Source organism: Haliotis rubra, unplaced genomic scaffold (assembly GCF_003918875.1).
Source record: "Haliotis rubra isolate DU_JTF1 unplaced genomic scaffold, ASM391887v1 Scf454, whole genome shotgun sequence".
NCBI lineage: Eukaryota > Metazoa > Mollusca > Gastropoda > Lepetellida > Haliotidae > Haliotis > Haliotis rubra.
In genome coordinates, this window is record NW_025767140.1 from 708,439 (window position 1) to 732,029 (window position 23,591).

The window sequence follows — 23,591 nt, forward strand, 5'->3', positions numbered from 1 at the left end:
AGTGCAGTATTCTTACATACCGGTAATGTTAATCATTGTACAGTGTTTTCTACATAATGTGAGTCTGTGCAGTATTCTTACATACCGGTAATGTTAATCATTGTACAGTGTTCTCACTAGACAGTTTTGTGTACAGTGTGTTCGCTGAAGATTGGTGCTAACCCACAACCCACAAAGGTTTTAGTTCAAAGCAACAGAAGTGTAATTTAGTATCATATTTAGATTCTATAGTAGCTCATCTAGACATTGCACTTCAGAGTCAAGTGTGGTTAAATGACATAATATCTTCAAGTATTTTTGAACAGGCTTTTACTGATTTAAATTTTAATAAAAGCCTTCAAGAATGGCTAACGTGTTTTGAAGAGTCTTTAATTTTTCTTGCATTGTGATGCTACTTGTAGTAGTAGATGGTTTGAACCCGTGCCTTTATTGAAATGTGTAGTGGCGCAGAACTCAATCATCTCCTAACAAACCACTTGACCCGTGAAGCTAATACTTTTTCCCATTCTTGTTCGCAAGAGTGGGCGTTGGGGTACCCTCGTGGTTAAAGTGTTCGCTCGTCACCCCGAAGACCTGGGTTCGATTCCCCACAATGGTAACATAGTTTGAAGGCCATTTCTGGTGTCCCCCGCCATGATATTGCTCGAATATTGCTAAAAATGGTGTAAAACCATGCTCACTCACTGTTTCCAAGAGGATGATTTGTAAGTAGATCCCTATCTCTCTGGGAGTGAACTGTTGCCTTCATTTGTTATATTCAGTGTCTGGCTTTCTCTACAGGGTGTTGATGTGAATGCACGTGCATTTAATGGTGACATGGCGAGATCCTTAGCTCTCATCAACGGCCACATGAAGATAGTCAGTTTGATCGAGAACCATGTCATGCCTATATCGACTCTACGGTCAGAGCCAGGTGAGCTGACGATGGTCACATCATTATGTTGTGTTGTTATAATGGCAGCATAAGCAGTGTTTGAAATTCAGGGCATTCTTGGTCCTTGAGGCCTTAGTCGGGTGTATTTAAAGCTAGGGACCCTTAAATCATTAACAATTAACAGAAGGGTTGGGGCAAGGTCCTCCTGACTTCATTCTTTATTTATCTTGATACTCAGTGCGAGTCCTATCTCATTTTAAGGCTTGGATTTCTCAGAAAGGAAGTATCTAAAATGGAAATAATATAATTTCACTACAATTAAAAAGGATAAGATTTGAATCATTTTTAAAGTAAAATAATTTCATTACAGATCATGGTGATATAATTTAGATAGGAAGGATGGTGTATGAAGGACAATGCCTGTTATTTCCAATACCCTACTGCTGTAGGAACACTGGGTGTAACGTGTTACATTTGGTATTACACTTTCTTAGTAAAGAACAGATTCCAGAATCAACCCCTCACTCTCAGAGTCAAGCACTTCATCCCCAGCACACATAGTCAGTCATCGAACCCACTCAGCAACTGCACCTACCATTACCACAAAGTATCCGTTTGTTGCAACGATACATTGTGGAGGAACCTAAAATTATACCAAAAACATTGGCAATGGCATTACTAGGTGATGCAGGAGGAGTATAATCCCAAATTGTCCTTTGAAAGTTTGATTAAATGAGAGGTAACGCATGTGCTACTTTGGTTACTGCTTTAAGTTATTTCTGAAATTTAGTCTTTTGCTTGCGCACAAATTATTATAGTATGTAAATTAAACATTTTCTCAGTTGCTTGGCTATGTTTTTGTTTTATCTGTAACTCTTTCTAATGTATGCTTGGAGCAGGATTTGAGATTCATTGACGTTCTATTACAAACTGTATGGTGTATTAAGTGTGATGATTTGTCAGATCTAGATGGAGACTTGAGCTCCTCAGACGAAGCCTATCAGCGACCTAGACACCACCCTTCACTCAGAAACTCCAAGAACAAACTGAGAGGTGACACCATGTTCTCTTCTTCCATTCTCGGTAGTCTTTGTTGGATATACAACACTTAATATTAAGTAAAGTTCTGGCTTTAGGGTTTAGAATCTCCCATTGCTAAAATGTCTTCGTCATATGAGCGAAATATTCTCAAGCACGACGTTAAACCCAATTCCACCTCACCTTCACCGCTAAAATGTGTCAAGACTCTGATCAAAATTGCTGCTGACCTCAGATAGTTTCAATCATGGTTAGGTCTGTTGAATAATTTAACAACCTTTTGAATAAAATCTATTCTTGATCTATGTGTGTCAGACAACTTTAATTTGCACATTGACTCCAATTACACCTTTCCTTCTGTGTATCTCCTTTTGTGTTATGTGTCTAGTCATTTCATTTCTTTATTCTTCTTGTTTGTCGTTGAAAATGTCACACCTATGTGTTCTTCTTGCAGACCCAAACATCACGGATGGGCCAAAGGCAATAGCCCGACTGATTGACAGAGGCCACAGCGGCCACCCTGGCCACCCCAGTAGGTTGACCTGTGGCTCCTGGTGGCATACACTGACAATCTTCAGTGTGGAAGGATAACTGTATATGGATGAACAACTTCCTTATTGCTGTGAGAGCAACGTTTCGGTGTAGGTTCTAACACCGTTATCAAGCAAGTGATGAACATACACCGAAACGTCGCTCTCACAGCCATAAAGAAGTTGTTCATCCATATATTGTAATCCTTTCTTACTGCCCCAACTTCCAAATGCCTCTCAAAGAAGTAATCTTCAGTGTCTTTTTGAAATGAACTATGTCAACAGAAGCTCATGTTTGATATAAAAAAACAAATGGATGACATTCTTTTTATCATCCTATTTCACTGTCCTTATCTAAGTTTATATTATATTATCTTATATTAGTTTTTAAATAATCAAAGACAGTGTCATAAGGGTGAATAGTGCAGCTGACCCGTTTTGGTGGCTGAGAGATCTTTGAAGTCATTTGATATCATAGTATAGTAACAAATGATATCACGACTCCTTGCCAAACACATTGACTTTGATCTCGGTTTTATTGATCTCACCCATGGGATATCTCCCATGAAGTGTCAATGATGGATTGTCTGCTCGGTCATTTCATCCTCCCATCCAGTGAGACCCCATGCTGTTAACCTGCAATCTGTCAAAGTGTTAACTGTCTTGATTTATGTACATTTCACCCAGACATTCACAACTGTGGAACGAGATTACACTTTTGAAAAGAGTCCTTTCCTTCCCACCCAATAGTTAGTCAGGTCATTCAGCAACAATTCACCTATAAACTTGATCCAATGTCCAGATGTTTTGCCCAGTGGTTACAAGCAAACCCAGATAAAAATAATGTTTTAGTAATTAGATACAGAATTATTACTCACCCTATGGCTGTAAGCTGCTCTGATATTGCTCTCTAACTCACTCACACCCCCACTCACTCTGCTGTGACAGATTCCTGTGTGCCAAAAGGCTACATGACATTCCCACAGGCAGAAGGACCACAGGCAGAGGAGACCAAACTCTCTTACAGGGATGTTACCTCTCCCATCAACCCAGAAGACTACACACTGGACAGTTCTGGGGGGCGAGGTAAGGCTGAAGGACTCAGGGGGGTCATTGGAGTGCCATGTGTGGGGCATGAGGTTCAGCGTGTGGGGCATGGAGTGCATTGTGAGGGGCAAGGAGCACAGTGTGTGGGCATACACAAATTCTTGTGTGTGGAGCATGGACTACAGTGTGTGGAGCATGGAGTGCAGTGTGTGGGGCATGGAGTGCAGTGTGTGGGGCATGGAGTGCAGTGTGTGGGGCATAGAGTGCAGTGTGTGGGGCATGGAGTGCAGTGTGTGGGGCATAGAGTGCAGTGTGTGGGGCATGGAGTGCAGTGTGTGGGGCATGGAGTACAGTGTGTGGAGCATGGAGTGCAGTGTGTGGGGCATAGAGTGCAGTGTGTGGGGCATGGAGTGCTGTGTGGGGCATGGAGTGCTGTGTGGGGCATAGAGTGCTGTGTGTGGGGCATGGAGTGCAGTGTGGGGCATGGAGTACAGTGTGTGGAGCATGGAGTGCAGTGTGTGGGGCATGGAGTGCAGTGTGTGGGGCATGGAGTGCAGTGTGTGGGGCATAGAGAGCAGTGTGTGGGGCATGGAGTGCAGTGTGGGGCATGGAGTGCTGTATGTGGGGCATGGAGTGCAGTGTGTGGGGCATGGAGCGCAGTGTGTGGGGCATGGAGTGCAGTGTGTGGGGCATGGAGTGCTGTGTGTGGGGCATGGAGTGCAGTGTGTGGGGCATGGAGTGCAGTGTGTGGGGCATGGAGTGCTGTGTGTGGGGCATGGAGTGCAGTGTGTGGAAGGTCACGTCAGGTAACCTTTTCAATTGCCAATCAGAACATAGCATACCAAGTCACGAAAGTTGACATTCGCACATGTATACCTTTTGAACTTTTACCTCGAAAAGGTTTTGTACCCGAATGATTCCGAATGCTATTTTCTGTACAATCGCTTCCGAGTGATGCACACAGAGCACGCCACAACAGTGAGTAAACAGTCGCTGAAAATAGTGTTTTGTCAGTATTCAAGGATGTCAGGTTCTTGTGCATTCTCTTCCCACAGAGGTTACTTGTCATATCTTCCTCTGAACCTCTGTTCTAATACACGGCCATATTTCCCGGTTCTCGTAAAATCCCTAAGCGGCAAAAGATCGCATACCACGAATTATCTCCCTTCTTTCTATCCAATCAGAACCGTGTTACATCGACTTAGATTCAACTTGACTAACACAAGCAAATGTGGGGCCACAAATATCCCCATCTGCGGGGACTTGTGTTGATGTTACACACAAGGCGTTTAATGGCTAACTTGTCCGTTGTCAACGAGGGCGATGGAAACGCCACTGATCCACCATAACATGACTGAGCTCTGTCTAGAAGAAACGTTTGCGCATCGCGCAGGGGAAGAAGTTTAGTTTTCGCGAAGCATACGGAAATTACCGAGGCCTTGCGAATGATCACTTTTGAAACAACGTCGCTGATTGCACAACTAAATCTGATTGCCTCCAATCACGAGTCTTGAACGCTCACACCATGAAAGGGCCGTATTAGAACAGAGGTTACGTAGGAAGATATGACAGGAGTAACCTCTGTGGGAAGAGAATGATACCTGTGTTGTATGCGGGTTTTCATTTGTTGTGAGATCAGTGTTGGTGAGCGGGGAAGAGAAAATCCATTTTGTAAGTAACGCCGAACTCTAAATAGTAGCCGTTGTCTGATTGGTTCGTCCGTCTCGCGTTTGAATGGGCGGTCATAGGTCGCTCAAAGGTTACCTGACGCAACCTTCCACAAGGTTTTGTTAGACTCAGTATAGCAGTGTAACAAATAATACTGAGGCTAAGTTTACTTAGACTGTTGATAATGGGACATTTGTTGAAGACTTGAGGCCAAATATTTACTCTGAGCAAGTCTAGATTCATCCCTGGGTATCTGTACACAACTTATATTTGTACAATAAATACAGTTTATACACCTTTTTTTTTCATTGTTGCATGTATTAGGTAGTGCGAGTTTGAAATGCTCAACTGTTGCCTGCTTTGTGTGTTGCAGAGTCTTGTGATTATGATGATGACAGCAATGCCTTCTCCAAAACTGGTGCAATAACCATCAAGAGCAGCTCCAGCTCTAGTGGTGGACTGGTGGCTGCCCTCGGACTCCACCGAGAGAGCAGTAGTGACAGTGACGAGCTTGTCATGTCAGGGTCACATGACAGGCCAGCAGAGTCACATGACACTATGATCGAGGACAGGACGAGTGTTTCACACATCAGGGCATCAGAGGCACAGGATATTATTCCACATGAAAAGAAGTCTGTGGATCATGACAAGACAATAGAGTCACATGACAGGAAGTCGAAATCACGTGATCAGACCTCAGGAAAGAAAGCCTGGTCTCACATGTCTGATTATGACAGACATGAACAAAATCTGCAGCAAACACCACACATCGAATCTCAAATGGAAAATCTCCAGATCTCAAACACAAGTGACATTTCTAGTCCCAGCTTCACATCTCGAACCATATCACAGATTGGGAAGGAATCTGACTCTGACTCCAGTTATTCACCAATGACCTCTCCTTCCATTATGAGAGACTATGGCAGTGACAAAGATTCCGCAATTGTGCAAGATTCAGAGTTTACAAAGGATCCCACACCACTTGCACTTAGGCAAGATGGCAGTGGCAGCAGTATTCCCTATGACTATTTGCCCCCCCTGCAGCCTCGGGACACACCGTCAGGGCTGCGGCGGCCGCTGGCGGAGACTGCATGCATACTCCCTGGTGACCCCCAGGATCTACACACCCTGCTGCAGCAGTTGGGGCTACAAAAATATCTGGCAACATTCGAGGAGCAGGATGTTGATCTGCCAGTGTTCCTCTCTCTCACAGATAATGATCTTAAGGAGATAGGCATAAAGTGAGTAGCATTTTCATAAATTATAAGTTTGTCGCTGCCATTCTAACCCAATTGTAAATATAGGTATAGATTGGGCCCCCAATTACTTATGCTGGCCTTTAGAGGCGATCATATGAATCAGGCTTTCAGACGAGGTGATTTGGCTGATATTGTCTCTTCGTATTTTTATGGCTAGGTGACTTGGCTGATAGTGTCTCCTCATACGCTTATGGCTAGGTGACTTGGCTGATATTGTCTCCTCATACGCTTATGGCTAGGTGACTTGGCTGATAGTGTCTCCTCATACGCTTATGGCTAAGTGACTTGGCTGATATTGTCTCCTCATACGCTTATGGCTAGGTGACTTGGCTGATAGTGTCTCCTCATACGCTTATGACTAGGTGACTTGGCTGATATAAGCTCCTCATTCGCTTATGGCTAGGTGACTTGGCTGATATTGTCTCCTCATACGCTTATGGCTTGGTGACTTGGCTGATATTGTCTCCTCGTATTCTTATGGCTAAGTGACTTGGCTGATATTGTCTCCTCATATGCTTATGGCTTGGTGACTTGGCTGATATTGTCTCCTCATATGCTTATGGCTAGGTGACTTGGCTGATAGTGTCTCCTCATATGCTTATGGCTAGGTGACTTGGCTGATAGTGTCTCCTCATATGCTTATGGCTTGGTGACTTGGCTGATAGTGTCTCCTCATATGCTTATGGCTTGGTGACTTGGCTGATATTGTCTCCTCATATGCTTATGGCTTAGTGACTTGGCTGATATTATCTCCTCATACTCTTATGGCTTGGTGACTTGGCTGATATTGTCTCCTCATATGCTTATGGCTTGGTGACTTGGCTGATATTAGCTCCTCATTCGCTTATGGCTTGGTGACTTGGCTGATATTGTCTCCTCATATTCTTATGGCTTGGTGACTTGGCTGATATTGTCTCCTCATATGCTTATGGCTTGGTGACTTGGCTGATATTGTCTCCTCATATGCTTATGGCTTGGTGACTTGGCTGCTATTAGCTCCTCATTCGCTTATGGCTTGGTGACTTGGCTGATATTGTCTCCTCATTCACTTATGGCTTGGTGACTTGGCTGGTGACTTCATTCACTTATGCTGATATTGTCTCCTCATTCACTTTATGGCTTGGTGACTTGGCTGATATTGTCTCCTCATATGCTTATGGCTTGGTGACTTGGCTGATATTGTCTCCTCATATTCTTATGGCTTGCTTGGCTGATATTGTCTCCCTCATATTCTTATGGCTTGACTTGGCTGATATTAGCTCCTCATTAAACTATGGCTTGGTGACTTGGCTGATATTGTCTCCTCATATGCTTATGGCTTGGTGACTTGGCTGATATTGTCTCCTCATATTCTTATGGCTTGGTGACTTGGCTGATATTGTCTCCTCATATGCTTATGGCTAAAGTGACTTGGCTGATATTGTCTCCTCATATGGCTTAGGTGACTTGGCTGATAGTGTCTCCTCATACGCTTGACTAGATGACTTAGGCTGATATAAGCTCCTCATTAAACTTATGGCTAGGTGACTTGGCTGATATTGTCTCCTCATGCATGGCTTGGTGACTTGGCTGATTGTCTCCCTCGTATTCTTATGGCTAAGTGACTTGGCTGATATTGTCTCCTCATATGCTTATGGCTTGGTGACTTGGCTGATATTGTCTCCTCATATGCTTATGGCTAGGTGACTTGGCTGATAGTGTCTCCTCATATGCTTATGGCTAGGTGACTTGGCTGATAGTGTCTCCTCATATGCTTATGGCTTGGTGACTTGGCTGATAGTGTCTCCTCATATGCTTATGGCTTGGTGACTTGGCTGATATTGTCTCCTCATATGCTTATGGCTTGGTGACTTGGCTGATATTGTCTCCTCATACTTATGGCTTGGTGACTTGGCTGATATTGTCCTCTCATTATGCTTATGGCTTGGTGACTTGGTGCTGCTATTAGCTCCTCATTAAACATTATGGCTTGGTGACTTGGCTGATATTGTCTCCTCATATTCTTATGGCTTGGTGACTTGGCTGATATTGTCTCCTCATATGCTTATGGCTTGGTGACTGGCTGGTGTCTCCTCATATGCTTATGGCTTGGTGACTTGGCTGCTATTAGCTCCTCATTTGCTTATGGCTTGGTGACTTGGCTGATATTGTCTCCTCATTCACTTATGGCTTGGTGACTTGGCTGATATTGTCTCCTCATTCACTTATGGCTTGGTGACTTTGCTGATATTGTCTCCTCATATTCTTATGGCTTGGTGACTTGGCTGATATTGTCTCCTCATATGCTTATGGCTTGGTGACTTGGCTGATATTGTCTCCTCATATTCTTATGGCTTGGTGACTTGGCTGATATTGTCTCCTCATATTCTTATGGCTTGGTGACTTGGCTGATATTAGCTCCTCATTCGCTTATGGCTTGGTGACTTGGCTGATATTGTCTCCTCATATGCTTATGGCTTGGTGACTTGGCTGATATTGTCTCCTCATATTCTTATGGCTTGGTGACTTGGCTGATATTGTCTCCACATATTCTTATGGCTTGGTGACTTGGCTGATATTGTCTCCTCATATGCTTATGGCTTGGTGACTTGGCTGATATTGTCTCCTCATATTCTTATGGCTTGGTGACTTGGCTGATATTGTCTCCTCATATGCTTATGGCTTGGTGACTTGGCTGATATTAGCTCCTCATTCGCTTATGGCTAGGTGACTTGGCTGATAGTGTCTCTCCTCAAATGCTTATTGCTAGGTGACGTCATTTACTATGGTATGAGTGTTATGAGGCTATTCAGTGCTCCGTACTTGTGTTTTACTCTTTATGTTAAAGTGTAAGAACAACACTCCAACCAAAGCCAACAATATGGACTTACATTGGCAGTTGCTGCTGATGTTGTAACAGGAACGTAAAAAACAAAATCTACTGAACATAGGTTGTTGAATGAATTTGTCATAATTGTGAGTATTGCTCTTTTGAAGGAAGTAAAATATGATCTATTAAAGGTTGACTTACTTAATGATCCAGGTTGTTTGGTCCCCGGAAGAAGATGACAAATGCAATAGCTCGGTGGCACAGTCGCGCCCCACTGGCTTCCTCCCACCTGGAGCAGTGTTATGCTGACCGTCTAGAGGGGGAGATGCAGGAGATGGCAATCCAGCTGAACCAGGTACTCACCATCAACTGGTACACTCACCATGTACTTATACACTCACCATGTACTTATACACTCTCCATGTACTTATACACTCTCCATGTACTTATACACTCACCATGCACTCACCATGTACTTATACACTCTCCATGTACTTATACACTCTCCATGTACTTATACACTCACCATGCACTCACCATGTACTTATACACTCTCCATGTACTTATACACTCTCCATGTACTTATACACTCTCCATGTACTTATACGCTCACCATGTACTTATACACTCACCATGTACTTATACACTCATCATGCACTCACCATGTACTTATACACTCACCATGTACTTATACGCTCTCCATGTACTATACACTCTCAATGTTCTTATACACTTACCATGTACTTATACACTCATCATTCACTCACCATGTACTTATACACTCTCCATGTACTTACACACTCACCATGTACTTATACACTCACCATGCACTCACCTTGTACTTATACACCCACCATGTACTTGCTACGCTCACCATGTACCTATACACTCACCATGTACTTGCTACACTCCCTTGTATGTAAATTGTTCCAGGTGTATGCAAGCGTGGAGAAGCTGAAGGCCCAGGTGCAGCAGGAACAACAGTTGAGGTCAGTCACAGAGAGCTGCCTGATGGAAGAGCGAGGGCGGGTACAGCATGTTACCATGGATATCAGACACAAATGTGCTGAAGTCAAAGACACAGTTAAGAGGCTCAAGTAAGTTGCACTTTATGATTTATGTTATTGATAAGGTTGTAAGATTCAGACAACTTTAGAGCTGTTACAATGACCGTGCTTTTGTCAACTGCTACAGACTATGAGGGATCAGCTCAAAAGCTTTTGGGTGGATAGCAGGGTTGTGTTTCAATGTAGCCACTACCTGCAGTTGTCCCTTGTAGCCATTCAATGTAGTCTTCCCCATGTAGCTGACTTCTGTTGTCTTCCAATGTAGCCACCACCTGCAGTTGTCCCTTGTAGCCATTCAATGTAGTCTTCCCCATGTAGCTGACTTCTGTTGTCTTCCAATGTAGCCACCACCTGCAGTTGTCCCATGTAGCCATTCAATGTAGTCTTCCCATGTAGCTGACTTCTGTTGTCTTCCAATGTAGCCACTTCCTGCAGTTGTCCCATGTAGCCATTCAATGTAGTCTTCCCATGTAGCTGACTTCTGTTGTCTTCCAATGTAGCCACTTCCTGCAGTTGTCCCATGTAGCCATTCAATGTAGTCTTCCCCATGTAGCTGACTTCTGTTGTCTTCCAATGTAGCCACCACCTGCAGTTGTCCCATGTAGCCATTCAATGTAGTCTTCCCATGTAGCTGACTTCTGTTGTCTTCCAATGTAGCCACCACCTGTAGTTATCCCTTGTAGCCATTCAATGTAGTCTTCCCATGTAGCTGACTTCTGTTGTCTTCCAATGTTGCCACTACCTGCAGTTGTCCCTTGTAGCCATTCAATGTAGTCTTCCCCATGTAGATGACTTCTGTTGTCTTCCAATGTAGCCACCACCTGCAGTTATCCCTTGTAGCCATTCAATATAGTTTTCCAATGTAGCTGATTTCTGTTGTCTTCCAATGTAGCCACTTCCTGCAGTTGTCCCATGTAGCCATTCAATGTAGTCTTCCATATAGCTATTTCTGTTGTCTTCCAATGTAGCCACTTCCTGCAGTTGTCCCATGTAGCCATTCAATGTAGTCTTCCCATGTAGCTGACTTCTGTTGTCTTCCAATGTAGCCATTTCCTGCAGTTGTCCCTTGTAGCCATTCAATGTAGTCTTCCCATGTAGCTGACTTCTGTTGTCTTCCAATGTAGCCACTTCCTGCAGTTGTCCCTTGTAGCCATTCAATGTAGTCTTCCCATGTAGCTGACTTCTGTTTTCTTCCAATGTAGCCACTTCCTGCAGTTGTCCCATGTAGCCATTCAATGTAGTCTTCCCCATGTAGCTGACCTCTGTTGTCTTCCAATGTAGCCACTTCCTGCAGTTGTCCCATGTAGCCATTCAATGTAGTCTTCCCATGTAGCTGACTTCTGTTTTCTTCCAATGTAGCCACTTCCTGCAGTTGTCCCTTGTAGCCATTCAACGTAGTCTTCCCCATGTAACTGACTTCTGTTGTCTTCCAATGTTGCCACTACCTGCAGTTTTCCCTGGTAGCCATTCAATGTAGTCTTCCCATGTAGCTGACTTCTGTTGTCTTCCAATGTATCCACTACCTGCAGTTGTCCCATGTCGCCCTTTTCCTGTAGCTGTCTCCCATAGCTGTCCCATGTAACTGCATGGGACAAGGGTGTGTTTTAGTGACATGTTTTGGGGGTTTTTTGTATGTGTTTCTGAGAGAATGAAGAGACAAGCTAATGGTATCAGTATATCCTTATCTCATAGAATTGACTACTGTGTTTGAAGAGGTTTAGCTTTCACTACTTGTATGGACCCATCAATATGAATTTGTTTGAAACGTGTTTTCAGTATGTTATTTCAAGCATATTATATAAACTAATTCTTGTTTTGTGTTACAATGATGTTGTTCATTTTTTTTTTTTCAGGCATTTCCATTCTGAAATCAAAGAGAGGCTGTCAACCTATCTGAGCTCAGCTGATGACCAATCAAATCACGGATCTCATTCCAGGCAAGCAGAAGTTATGAAACAAGGCTTCTCATTTGATGACAGACAAACACGACAAGCCAATGATGTCAAAGCTCTGTCTTTGGAGATTCTTATCAGAAAAACAGAACATTATGTGAAAGATATCCAACAGTGTGTGTCTCTAATCCTGGTAAACAGTGAACATTTGATGGACAAAGCTACCAAGTGCAATGTTGATCAAGGCTATGGATAGCAGGGCAAATAGGAGTTCACTCTTAGATCAATTCACACCAAAATGTTAGTCATTTTACAAATATATGGGTATGCTGTCTTCAAAATGATTGCGTAGTGAAACTGTTCTGATTATGTATTATTGTTTATTGTGTGTGATCTAGTCAGTTATGAACATGAAAGGCAATATCATGTTCTTTGCTAGAAACGACCAAGATAAAAGTATATTATGAAAAGTATGAGTATTTTATCAGTAAATCCTGATGGTTTTTTATTACGTGTTTATGGAAATACTACATTAAGAAATAGTTATTAAAATTATGATGGCTTCTGTATAATTATTTAAAACGTTCAGGAAGGCAGTGATTCAAGAACATATACATGCAAGTTTTGTCCACAGATGACACAAACTCTTTGGTCCTAACATTCAAGTGCTCTAATCAATACAGAGGATATCTGATTGAATCCAGAAAGAATTGATGAAACTCTGTTATTTTGATATATGATACAATATTGTGTTCAGTTGTGGCGGTGGTAGTTGCGTTTGGTGGTCAGAGTGGTTTCCCAATGGGTACAATTAGTGAGGAGCAGTTCTCATATCCTCCACTGTGATATTGCTGTAATATTATAGTAGTGTATAACCGTACTGACTCACTCACTTTTTGTAAATTCAAATAAATTTTCTTATTCTTTCCAAAGATATAAGGTTTGTTCTGAGTATTTGACCTAACTATTTACTTGTTTCGCAGGGCACTACCACCTAATATTCTTTAAAATGAGCTGTTCCAAGACTTAAAAACATTGTTAAGTTAATAATTTATGTATTCAAAACACAAAGTTTAGTCTGGAATGGTAGAAACTTAATCCGCTTGTATACTCAAACACAGAATTAGCTGTGATCACACGGATGTATTCATAAGTAAGAACTTCTTATAGTTATGTTGGTGTGGGGTGTATGGTGTTACTGGTTGGACGACCATTTTACTGTGTGACACAAACACCTTTGACCTTGATTTGACATTTATCGGAATCAATGTGAAAGTTACACCTCCAGAGTTCTTTTCCTTTGGAACTGCTATTCAACAAAGTTTTTATAGACATTTTGAATGATGTGTTTCACTAATCATGTGTCTAATTTTATGACATTTTAGAGTGTAAGACACATGCTATCGGCCCAGAAGAAATAATCAAGCACATCTTTGTTTTGATGAGTATGCAATATCGGGAGTAATTTTAGGAAATAATATGTTTATATTTCATATCAGTGTAAAAATTAAAAAATTACATTATGGTATAGGAAACATGATTGTAGTTAGTTTTGTGTTTGAATATACTTTATACAGTACTTATTGCCTATGCACCCATGTGTTATGATGGTGTAATATAGCTGATACTGATGGAATCAGACCAGTTATGTATTATTTAGTTGCTGTTCCAGCTTTGTACTGTGTAATGAGCATGTTATCACTGTTATACACCAGTGGCTACTGATTCTTTTCAGGGTTAAAGTATTTCAGTCACTTTAAGTCTAACAGAAGGGATCCCAACAATTATCAACAATGAAATGTTGTCAGGTGTCAAAGGTGCGATCTCGTCAACAATCAAAGATGCGATCTCGTCAACAATCAAAGATGAGATCTCGTCAGGTGTCAAAGATGAGATCTCGTCAGGTGTTGAAGATGACATCTCGTCAACAATCAAAGATGAAAGCTCCTCAACTATTAAAGATGAAATCTCAACAATCAAAGATGAGATCCCCGTCAATTATCCAAGATGACATCTCGTCAACTATCCAAGATGATATCCAAGATGAGATCTTGTCAACTATCCAAGATGAGATCTCGTCAACTATCCAAGATGGGATCCCAGCAATGTCAAGGCTGAGGCCACTCGGGCTGCCACAGATTGCATCACACCTTTTGTCACTGTTTCACTCCTTCATGGACTTGGTCTGCAAGCCTACTTAACGTAGCACATGTACCTCCAATCTGCCAAAGAACTTGAACTTTCATACCCCGGAATATTTTGTATGTTTGCCTGTGACCACACTGTTACACTGCTATGTTTGTTAGAGATGATTTGCCTGTACACAATGTTGCAAGAGATTTTATCCAGTTGTCTTTATATGTTATTGTTGACATTTGCACCCTATTGTGCAAGCAAGGTAAATGTTTTACTGTAATGTTGATGTCGTACAAAGCTGATTAATACCTATGGTGGTATGTGCAGAGAACTGTTGTGAGAAACTGGGTATGGGCAGGTACTAAGTGATTCAGTTTTCCTGATGAGCCTACGGATTAAGACATCACTTGAATTCAGATATTTTCATCCACTTACAATAATCTATAATATTGCCAACATGTTTACTTTAGCAGGCCAACAAGTAGAATATTTTAAGGCCCTAATATATAATTATAAGCTTCCCATCCCAACACGAATCACTGCCAAGCACACAGCCACACATTATCATGTGTCTAAGACAAAGGAAATCTCATTTTTACTACTGGTTTTGTTGACGAGCTACACGATTTATGTTGTCCTACATTCATACTTCCAGTAAGTCATCCTTAAACTGTTAACATCAACTGTCCAGTACTCTATTAAAGAATATTTAGAACGTTGAAAATCTAATGATGGATTATGGGCAAGGCCTTTATTAACTTTGACTATTTACATCAGTTGGTTTTGTTACTGTCATTTGCATGGCCACATTGGTAACCAGGAAAAGAAATTTACTTATCAAATATGAATCTGATGTTTTGAATTGTAGCTTTTATCCTTTCTGTTAAGTTAGGTGAGTTAGACACCTGGTCTGTGCTCGTTTACGTCAAGTGATGGATGCTTCCCGCCTCCTGGTTCCTCTGCACAACAGCTTCAGTATAGACACCAACATTATCAGGTCTGTTTTCAGAGACAGGGCACTATTGTGTCTGCATAATAAAACAATATGAACATACTTCCTGTTTGTGTCATTGTGTACAGCTCTGTCTGAGGTTTGTTTGTTGTTTAATGCTGCTATATTACATCCATATGACAGCAGCCATTCAATAGTCAAGCCTGGAACAGACAATCCAGTGATTGACGACATGTGTAGCAATCTATACAGGTAGAATACGCCGACTTGCATCAATGAAGTCAGTGTGTACGACCACCAAAAGTTCTAATGAGTAGGAGGAGCCATGTGGTTTAAGAGTTCACTCATCATGCTGAAGACCCGGGTTCAATTCCCAACCCCAACATGGGTACAATATGTGAAGCCCATTTCTGGTGTCTTCAGCCATGATATTGCTGGAATGTTGCTGAAAGCAAGTCAAACCCAACTCACTCACCCTGTCTGATGAATAGGGGTTGATGGAGTCGAATTTTATTAATGATAATCAAGTAATTTCAATCTGAATGAGTGATTGAGTTAAATCAGCACTATTTCAGCCATATCTGACAACAGAAAGTCATTCATTAGTGATCAGTAAATATATACTTCTTGAAAGACATTGAAATATAAAAACAATTCCCCCACTCCAAGGCTTGTTTCTATGGAAACACACCTCCTCTGGCCACCTGACTGGCACAGTGGGAAATTCAAATCTGGATTTAAAAATGAGAAATATATTTTCAAAATGTATGTTTTGTAGACTCTCTGCATCCATACGTTTTGCTGTGAGTCTTCACAACATACTTCTTTATACTGTGACTTAATATCAGCCTGATTTGGTAAGGCAGCTTTGTGATATTTCATGGAATGTACTTGAATACTGCATTGCTTTGCATCAAAAGACAGCTTTGACAAGGCAAAGAGGCCACGCCCCATCTGTGTATAGGTTTGACCCCGGCCTTTAACAGCTAGAATATCACAGATTACACTTAACACTAGTTTGAGACCATTTACTAAATTATTATTCCGCAACACATGTTGATGTCGGACAATAGGTAGACCACCCTACTAGGGGCCGTGAGGAATGACAATACTTCTACCTCCTACACCAGAGTTATCCTCAACCAGATTTACGCGATCACTCTAGCTTCTGACATTTGAAGGATATTTTTATTCAGTAAGTGAAATTTTAGTGCGACTAAACCTGTGATTTAGATAAATTACTTTGCTATTATGTTGTCTGACATAACCTCTCAGGGGGACTGTAATTTTACTTCAACTCCTTTTAAAGATACAATTAAGGTGCATATTAAGCACTACCAATATTAAACTATGTACTGTCTTATATAGTCTCCCTGTTCACATATAGATGATAAATGTTTGGATGCTCACCAGGATCTGCAACACTGGGTATCATGTTTATTGAAACAATCTATTTTAAACCCAATCCAGATATTTTTAACAAAGCTTGTTACATGGAAAAGCGAGCATTACAGAAGTTTTGAAAATATTAGCAGTCTGTTTTGGGCATTTTACATTGTGATCTTCCACAAAGAAATGATATAAGTTCTTAGACCTTAACTGACGTATTACAACATATTTTGATTGCCAAATTCAATAAATATCTCCTTAGATGGCATTACACATTTCTGAATGATAATATATGAGTTAATATTTAAAGTCACATCGGCAATATTTCAGCCATATGGTGACTAAAACTAGTTGCACACTAATAATACTGATACATTTCGAACTAAAAACCTGTCAGAAAATGACAGTAAAGTAACTAGATTATCACAGATATAGGTCAAAGACTAGGGCTTACGATACTTCTGTTACCTGCATGGTACCCCAGCTGGATGAAAACCATTCCTTCGGTTACTGTCGATTATCGGACAGTGAAGCCAAACAACTAAATCTAACAGAAATGCTACCATTTAAAAACACGGAGGATGAAAATACTTTCACTGTCATGGGACGTAAGTCAAACACATTGTGGAGTACCTCTGTGCCAGATAATGTTTGTATTGTCTATAGGATCAAACACTTACACACGCCCATACTGTTTAACATAGGAGACTTGTACACGTTGCCTCTTGACAACATAGTGGGTGCTTCCTGTGTCTGTGGCTATAACACAGTGTCGACAAGTGGTTAACTGAATCCAACATTTCTCTGTGCATAGGACCCGGTATAGCTGCATAATGGCAGATATTACATATTATGCTGTTAATGTCACAATATGGCTGAAATAGTGCCGAGGTGACGTTACAGGTTAACTCACTCACGATCAATGTCAGGGTAACCTATAATTAAAACCACCACTTCACAATATTGACATTCAAGCAAGTGGTGAAAGGGTCTACACCAATGGAACAGTGGTAGAAAATATATGTACAACGTAGCTTGCAACGAGGATGTTACGAACTTAACACCAACGAAGCTCACGTGGCAGGGATATATGATAGTAAAAGGCGTGTCTTCTACGGATTGGCGTAATAGTAGGCCTTCTGACTCCAGTGTGGAACATGTGCTGATAACATCTCTGGTGGTCTGGGAGGCATGACGTGTTGGATCACGCTCTAGTGACAGGGGGAAAACACAGACTGGCTTCAACATGGGGCTCATCTATGGATACCTGTTGGTCGTGACAAGTGTTCTACTACACACACAAGCACATGATCGTCGGTACCACGGAGGTAAGCCAGATCTAACATACTACAGCGGAGTACTAGATATCAATACACAGTGCCCTTTAGAAAGTGGTCAAATGTAACATGTTATATTCGGGTTACAGTTTCTGAGTAAAGTACAGATTCTAGTACGTTTGTTGGGTTAAGTACCATCCGGGATTCGAACCCACACCCTCAGAGTCAGGCTCCTAATCGCCAACGCACAATTTTAGCCATCTAAACCGCTCAGCTACCGCGGCTTTCACAAAATTGGAAGTCGGACAACTGGTAGTCTAGCCGCAGTGGTTGATTGGGCTAGGCTGCTGACTTTGTGTGCTGGCGATTACGTGATTGACGCTGATGGTGTAGGTTCGAATCCCGGATGGGTCTCAACCCAACAATTGTACTAGAATCTGTTCTTTACTGAGAAAGTGTAATCCCAAATATAACATATGTTATATTAGATATCACTTAGCAAACATGACATTGCAGAGGAGATTCTTTGGAATACATTTAAACAGCAGACATCACATTGTGTACAGGTCGATACCTTAAAAACAATCCTCCCTATTTACATAACATTTTAATTTTGTTCAGCTTCTAAATAAGGATCAAAAGGACAGTGTCACATTTCAGCTAAGAAGATCAGAATTTCGATTTTCTCGAAAGACCTTTCACTATATTTCAAAGCTAATACTATGGTCTTTGTGTCTTCAATAAGAGTGGAGCTTCAATAAGTTATTCATAAAGTACAAATATTAGGAACGCTACCTGATACCTTCTCACCCGATTTTTATTCATCTCTGTAAATATTGACTTTGATTTATGATTTTTGAAAATGTTGTTGATAACGTATTTGATTAGTTTTAGACTTCTTTTTTAACCAATAGGCATTGTTGTCATTGATCTTCAGCAATAGCATCAACGAGCACCTATGATATGGTGTAGCATGTCCATGCCAAATGGTGGAATCGCGGTTTTTTTATTTTTCATTTTTTTTATCTAGATGCTGGATTAGAAGGGCTTTTGCCATATTTATAATGACAGTAAAATTCATGTTACTCCATGGCGAATGTTCTTGACGATGATTGGTGTCGAAATCGCGAAACTATGAACGATCTAAACTGTAATTGCATCAACCATCAACATTCAATCTCATCAAAATCAGACCCGTGAAGATCCGGGGTAGAATAGGTCTTCAGCAACCCATGTGCTTGCCATAAAAGGCGACTATGCTTGTCGTAAGAGGCGACTAACGGCATAGGGTGGTCAGTTTCGCTGACTTGGTGACACATGTCATCGGTTTCCAATTGCGCAGATCGATGCTCATGCTGTTGATCACTGGATTGTCTGGTCCAGACTCGATTATTTCCAGACCGCCGCCATATAGCTGGGATATTGCTGAGTGCGGCGTAAAACTAAACTCACTCACTCACTCACTCATCAAAATCAATAGTCATGGAGCAGTGTTTGTCGATCTCCACTCCACACAGCATTTGATACCTTAAAGATTTCAAGCGCTTTCTATAGTACAGGGTGCCGTTGTACAAAGCAACCTTAGCGCTACGCCAGTCGCAAGTCTACATGTATGTTAAGGTATGGAAATTACTATCCCCTTAGCGCTAATTAAGATCGCTTTGTACAACGGGACCCAGGTATAAACGTCGTTCACTAAACTTGGCTTCTTATGACGGCGATCTGTAAATAATCGAGTCTTGACAGACAATTCGGTAGTCAACGGCATGTGCGTCTGTATATGCAGCTGGGATACGAAGACAAGTGGTCAACCAAGTCCATCCGATCAGATGGTTTATCGATGCTTGCCAAGTGTGTATTTATAGAAAATATCATACCATGGTTGTTTTACCACTATGAAACTTTAATTGGAGTAAGTTCGTAAATCCAATTTTCCATTCCAGAAAGTCTGCCCCAATGTTTAAACACCACAAAATCCTGTTTTGACGATTTTCTTGAAGACCCCGTAGCACAATAATTCTCATACTATTCTTCTATTTGCCCGTCCAGTTGCAGTATGAACACAATTTGTACAAGTGGTCGAGATATCGGTAACCATCTCTTTAATGAATAACAAGAACAGAAACAAACGAAGCACACAACCTTGCTGTACACGTAGTTGACATTTAAAAAAGTAAGCATTGACATTTTTCGCACCCATGCTTTAATACTTTGGTGGGGCGGTGGGGTACCTTAATGGTTAAAGCTTCCGCTCGTCACGCCCATGACCCGGGTTCGATTCCCCACATAAGTACAAAAATTGAAACCCATATCTGGTGTCCCTGCAGTGGTATTGCTGGAATAATGCTAACGGAGGCGTAAAACCATACTCATATACTCATACCTTTGGTTCACAGACCGAATGACTTTATCAATTAACGTATCTACATATCCTGTTCTAAAACCAGCTTGTTCTTCTTTAATTTTATAACAAAACTCAACCCAGAATACAAGCCTATTGTTTAAGATATTACTAGTATATAATTTGTTAAAACACTGAGTGGGTAACATTACCTACAATCGGTAGCAGCTGAAGGGATGGTATAAATCCAGATAAGGGACAGTGCAGGAAGCATAATTATTGTAAGTGACCTCACTTCCGGTGCTAGCGATCTCTTGCAACGTTTTATCTCGTATCGTTAATTATTAGTATATTTTCTTTGTTCTAGTTTTAACAAATCTGTGATTCCAAGTAATTTTACTGTCCTTCGTTGACAGGGTTTAATACATTATTCATTATATGTATTTATCATGAACATAGAACAAGGTTTAGTCACGATATGGCTGAAATATTGCCGATGCGACTTAAAATCTTAACTCACTCACTCAAAACACTGAGAAGTTATATGGCACGGTAATTGTTATAAAATGGGATAACGATAGCTTTGGACGAGGATATAGGGAACTCACCTTTATCACAACAAAAACTGAATAAAATGTCCAGAAAATTCCCAGAACGTATTCAATCTTCCCCCACCGCCTAATAACTTAAAGTTTGTTGCTATTAGCATGCATTTCACACATGCTAATTGCTTCACCTAACATATTATCAGAGGTTGACAATAACTATTGACCATTGACTATAATCATCCAAAGATGAACGTCGGGTATTTCAGCAAACTGAAAAAAGCTAAACCAAGTTTCACTCTGACTTCAAATTTCCAGTCTACTAAGATTTGTGTTATAATAATCAGTCAGAGAGCCACGTATTTCTACATACACTCTTCAAAAAAGAAACGCATAGGTGATTTTGATAATATGAGACTCATGTAGCTGCAGCAAAAACAATACAAATATACTTTTTCATTCCAAAATGTCATCTTTGTGTGATTGGAAACAGATTCAGTGGCAAAATACGGCAATTTCAACTTTTCGCCTTGTTTTAGAAGCGTTCGAAGAAATATTCACCAAAACGTCACCAAGAAAACATGCAAAGCACAATACACGTGCAAGTAAGTGGAAAAGCATACGATATCGATCACTATAAAAACACAAACGTTGTGTTTAATGTTGCCATTTGCTTTTGCCTGTAAAAGGGGAAATCATCATGCTACGACTGAGTGCCACCATTCGAAACATGGACATAAGCCGCCTTGAAGCTGGGGAGTCGCAGTCTGCAGTTGTCCGACATTTCAACGTTCAGAGCACCATATCTCGCCTTTGGGATCGTTTTCTGCAGACCAACTCCGCCAAGGTCGCCCGAGAAGAGGCCGTCCAAGAGTTACCACACAAGCACAGGACCGCTAGATCCGGGTTGCTCACTTGCCTCATCGTCTTGCCACATCCGTGGAGACAGCACAACGCATCCCTGGTTTCCGACCAAACTGTCGGATTGCGTGAAGTGGGGGTTCCACCAAGACGGCCAATTGTAGCCACTGTTTTTAGAGACTTCAATCGGTGCAGTCTCTTGGGGTGGTGACGTCCGGACATGGAACCTAAGAAACTAGAGGCGAGTCTGGTTCAGTGATGAATATCGATTCCTTCTTCACCGGCGAGATGGAAGACATCGTGCTGGAGGAAGTGTTATGGGATATCCAAAACAAAAAGATCTGATTTTGTGGTGGTTCAGGGGAATTTGACAGCAAACTGATGCATCAACGAAGTCATTGCTTCCGATTATGGACCGACAGAGGGAGTTGTTCCAGCATTGCATGACTGCTTCACATACAACACGCGTCACGGTACACTACCTAGCTCATCGTTCGTCTCGCATGAGAGAGGAAGAGATTGCTGCAGAACTAAAAAAAAACACTTTGGTGCTTCAAATGTCAATAGTGTGGTGATGGGGCCTGACGTGAAAGGGACCGCTTTGTTGGCGTTGCAGTAGAGCCTATGTCAGATCTGATTGGACGAATGATATGAAATGTGTCAACTGCAACGGAACCATATGTCCTCCTCTACGTCATGTCCAACTTTTGAGTTTAAGTGGAATATTTTGAGTGAGTGGTTTTATGCCTCTTTTAGCAATATTCCAGCAATATCACGACAGGGGTCACCAGAATTGGGCTTCTCACATTCGTAAACAATGTTGACAATAAGGCACACAAAAATGTGTCATATTCAGAAGCAAAATCTACTGCTGCGCAATCTTCTTCCATGACACCTTACTCAGCAGGGGGCGATGGTGTAGCCTAGTGGTGAAGGAGTTCGCTTGTCACGTTGAAGACCCGGGTCTGATTACCCACATAGGCAAAATGTGTCAAACCCATTTCTGGTGTCTCCCGATGAGATATTGCTGGAAAATTGCTAAAAGTGACGTAAAAATCTAACTCACTCACTCACAACAGCGTCTTTCTCAACTCCAATCACTACTGCATCCATATCATGCTAGACTAATATCTCGGGGGTCAATGATAAACAGTTACAGTCACTAAGAGCTTTGACCAGTTTCCACGTCACCACCTCAGACAGAACCAGTAACTGGACCAAACACAGCAAACTGGAAAAGAAAACATGGCATTCCATCACGCAGAGCCTTCTTCCATTATCTCTAAAGAAGTTCGTAACCCATGTGAAACCTTTGGAGATGGACGTCATGCGAACACAGATAGTTCATGGGAGTAGACGTTAGACCTGCTCGAGATCCCCAGTTGAGCCGTCATGAGTAGCTCCAGAAAAATAATTCAATGGAATTGCAGAGAATAACGGAAATTCTAGCACGACATTGTGTGATACTCGAATCTGATTGACTGAGAGCTTATCAAAACCGTACTTAAATGGCAGTTTAAGACTGCTAATTAAAGTGACCGATTCACCGCGTATGAATACAACGAACTCGTTGACCCTACTGTTTGTAAACAAACATGTCGGACATTGGCAATTTCTACCTCGGCTGCATCTTTGGTGTTTTTGAAATAAAAAGCGAATGGTTTGAAGAAGAATTTCTTGACCCTAATCCCAGTGAAGAAACTACGAAGCTGGAAAATCCGTCAGCAGCGCAAAAGCGACAGTATATTCAAACGGGGTCCAGATCTAGCGGGCATGACGTCGACAACACACGTCGGCCTACACCTCCTAGCCTGACTGCTTCCGTCCCGTCCGTAATGCCCAGTCCTTCCACTTCCACTGTCCATGTATCCCACATAAAACGTGGCATGTCAGGTACTTTCCAAAT

At 41.6% G+C, this 23,591-nt stretch overlaps 2 protein-coding genes across 19 annotated transcripts in view; both read left to right on the forward strand.

Moving 5' to 3' along the window:
* Window positions 1-15,374, forward strand: part of LOC124290001 (ankyrin repeat and SAM domain-containing protein 3-like) — a 31,492-nt gene extending 16,118 nt beyond the window's left edge. The window contains exons 6-13 of the mRNA XM_046726677.1: window positions 781-913; window positions 1,838-1,927; window positions 2,367-2,444; window positions 3,391-3,528; window positions 5,531-6,398; window positions 9,439-9,580; window positions 10,159-10,322; window positions 12,146-15,374. Of these exons, the coding sequence (XP_046582633.1) occupies window positions 781-913; window positions 1,838-1,927; window positions 2,367-2,444; window positions 3,391-3,528; window positions 5,531-6,398; window positions 9,439-9,580; window positions 10,159-10,322; window positions 12,146-12,440 (1,908 nt within the window). The 3' untranslated portion in view covers window positions 12,441-15,374. The remainder of the gene's footprint in view (window positions 1-780; window positions 914-1,837; window positions 1,928-2,366; window positions 2,445-3,390; window positions 3,529-5,530; window positions 6,399-9,438; window positions 9,581-10,158; window positions 10,323-12,145) is intronic.
* A 2,103-nt stretch (window positions 15,375-17,477) lies between these two features.
* The window catches only part of LOC124289999, a 35,671-nt gene continuing 29,557 nt past the window's right edge, over window positions 17,478-23,591 (forward strand). For all 18 annotated transcript variants that reach the window (XM_046726657.1, XM_046726662.1, XM_046726664.1 and 15 more), the window contains exon 1: window positions 17,478-17,989. In XM_046726657.1, coding sequence (XP_046582613.1) covers window positions 17,908-17,989 — 82 coding nt within the window. In that variant the 5' untranslated portion in view covers window positions 17,478-17,907. The remainder of the gene's footprint in view (window positions 17,990-23,591) is intronic.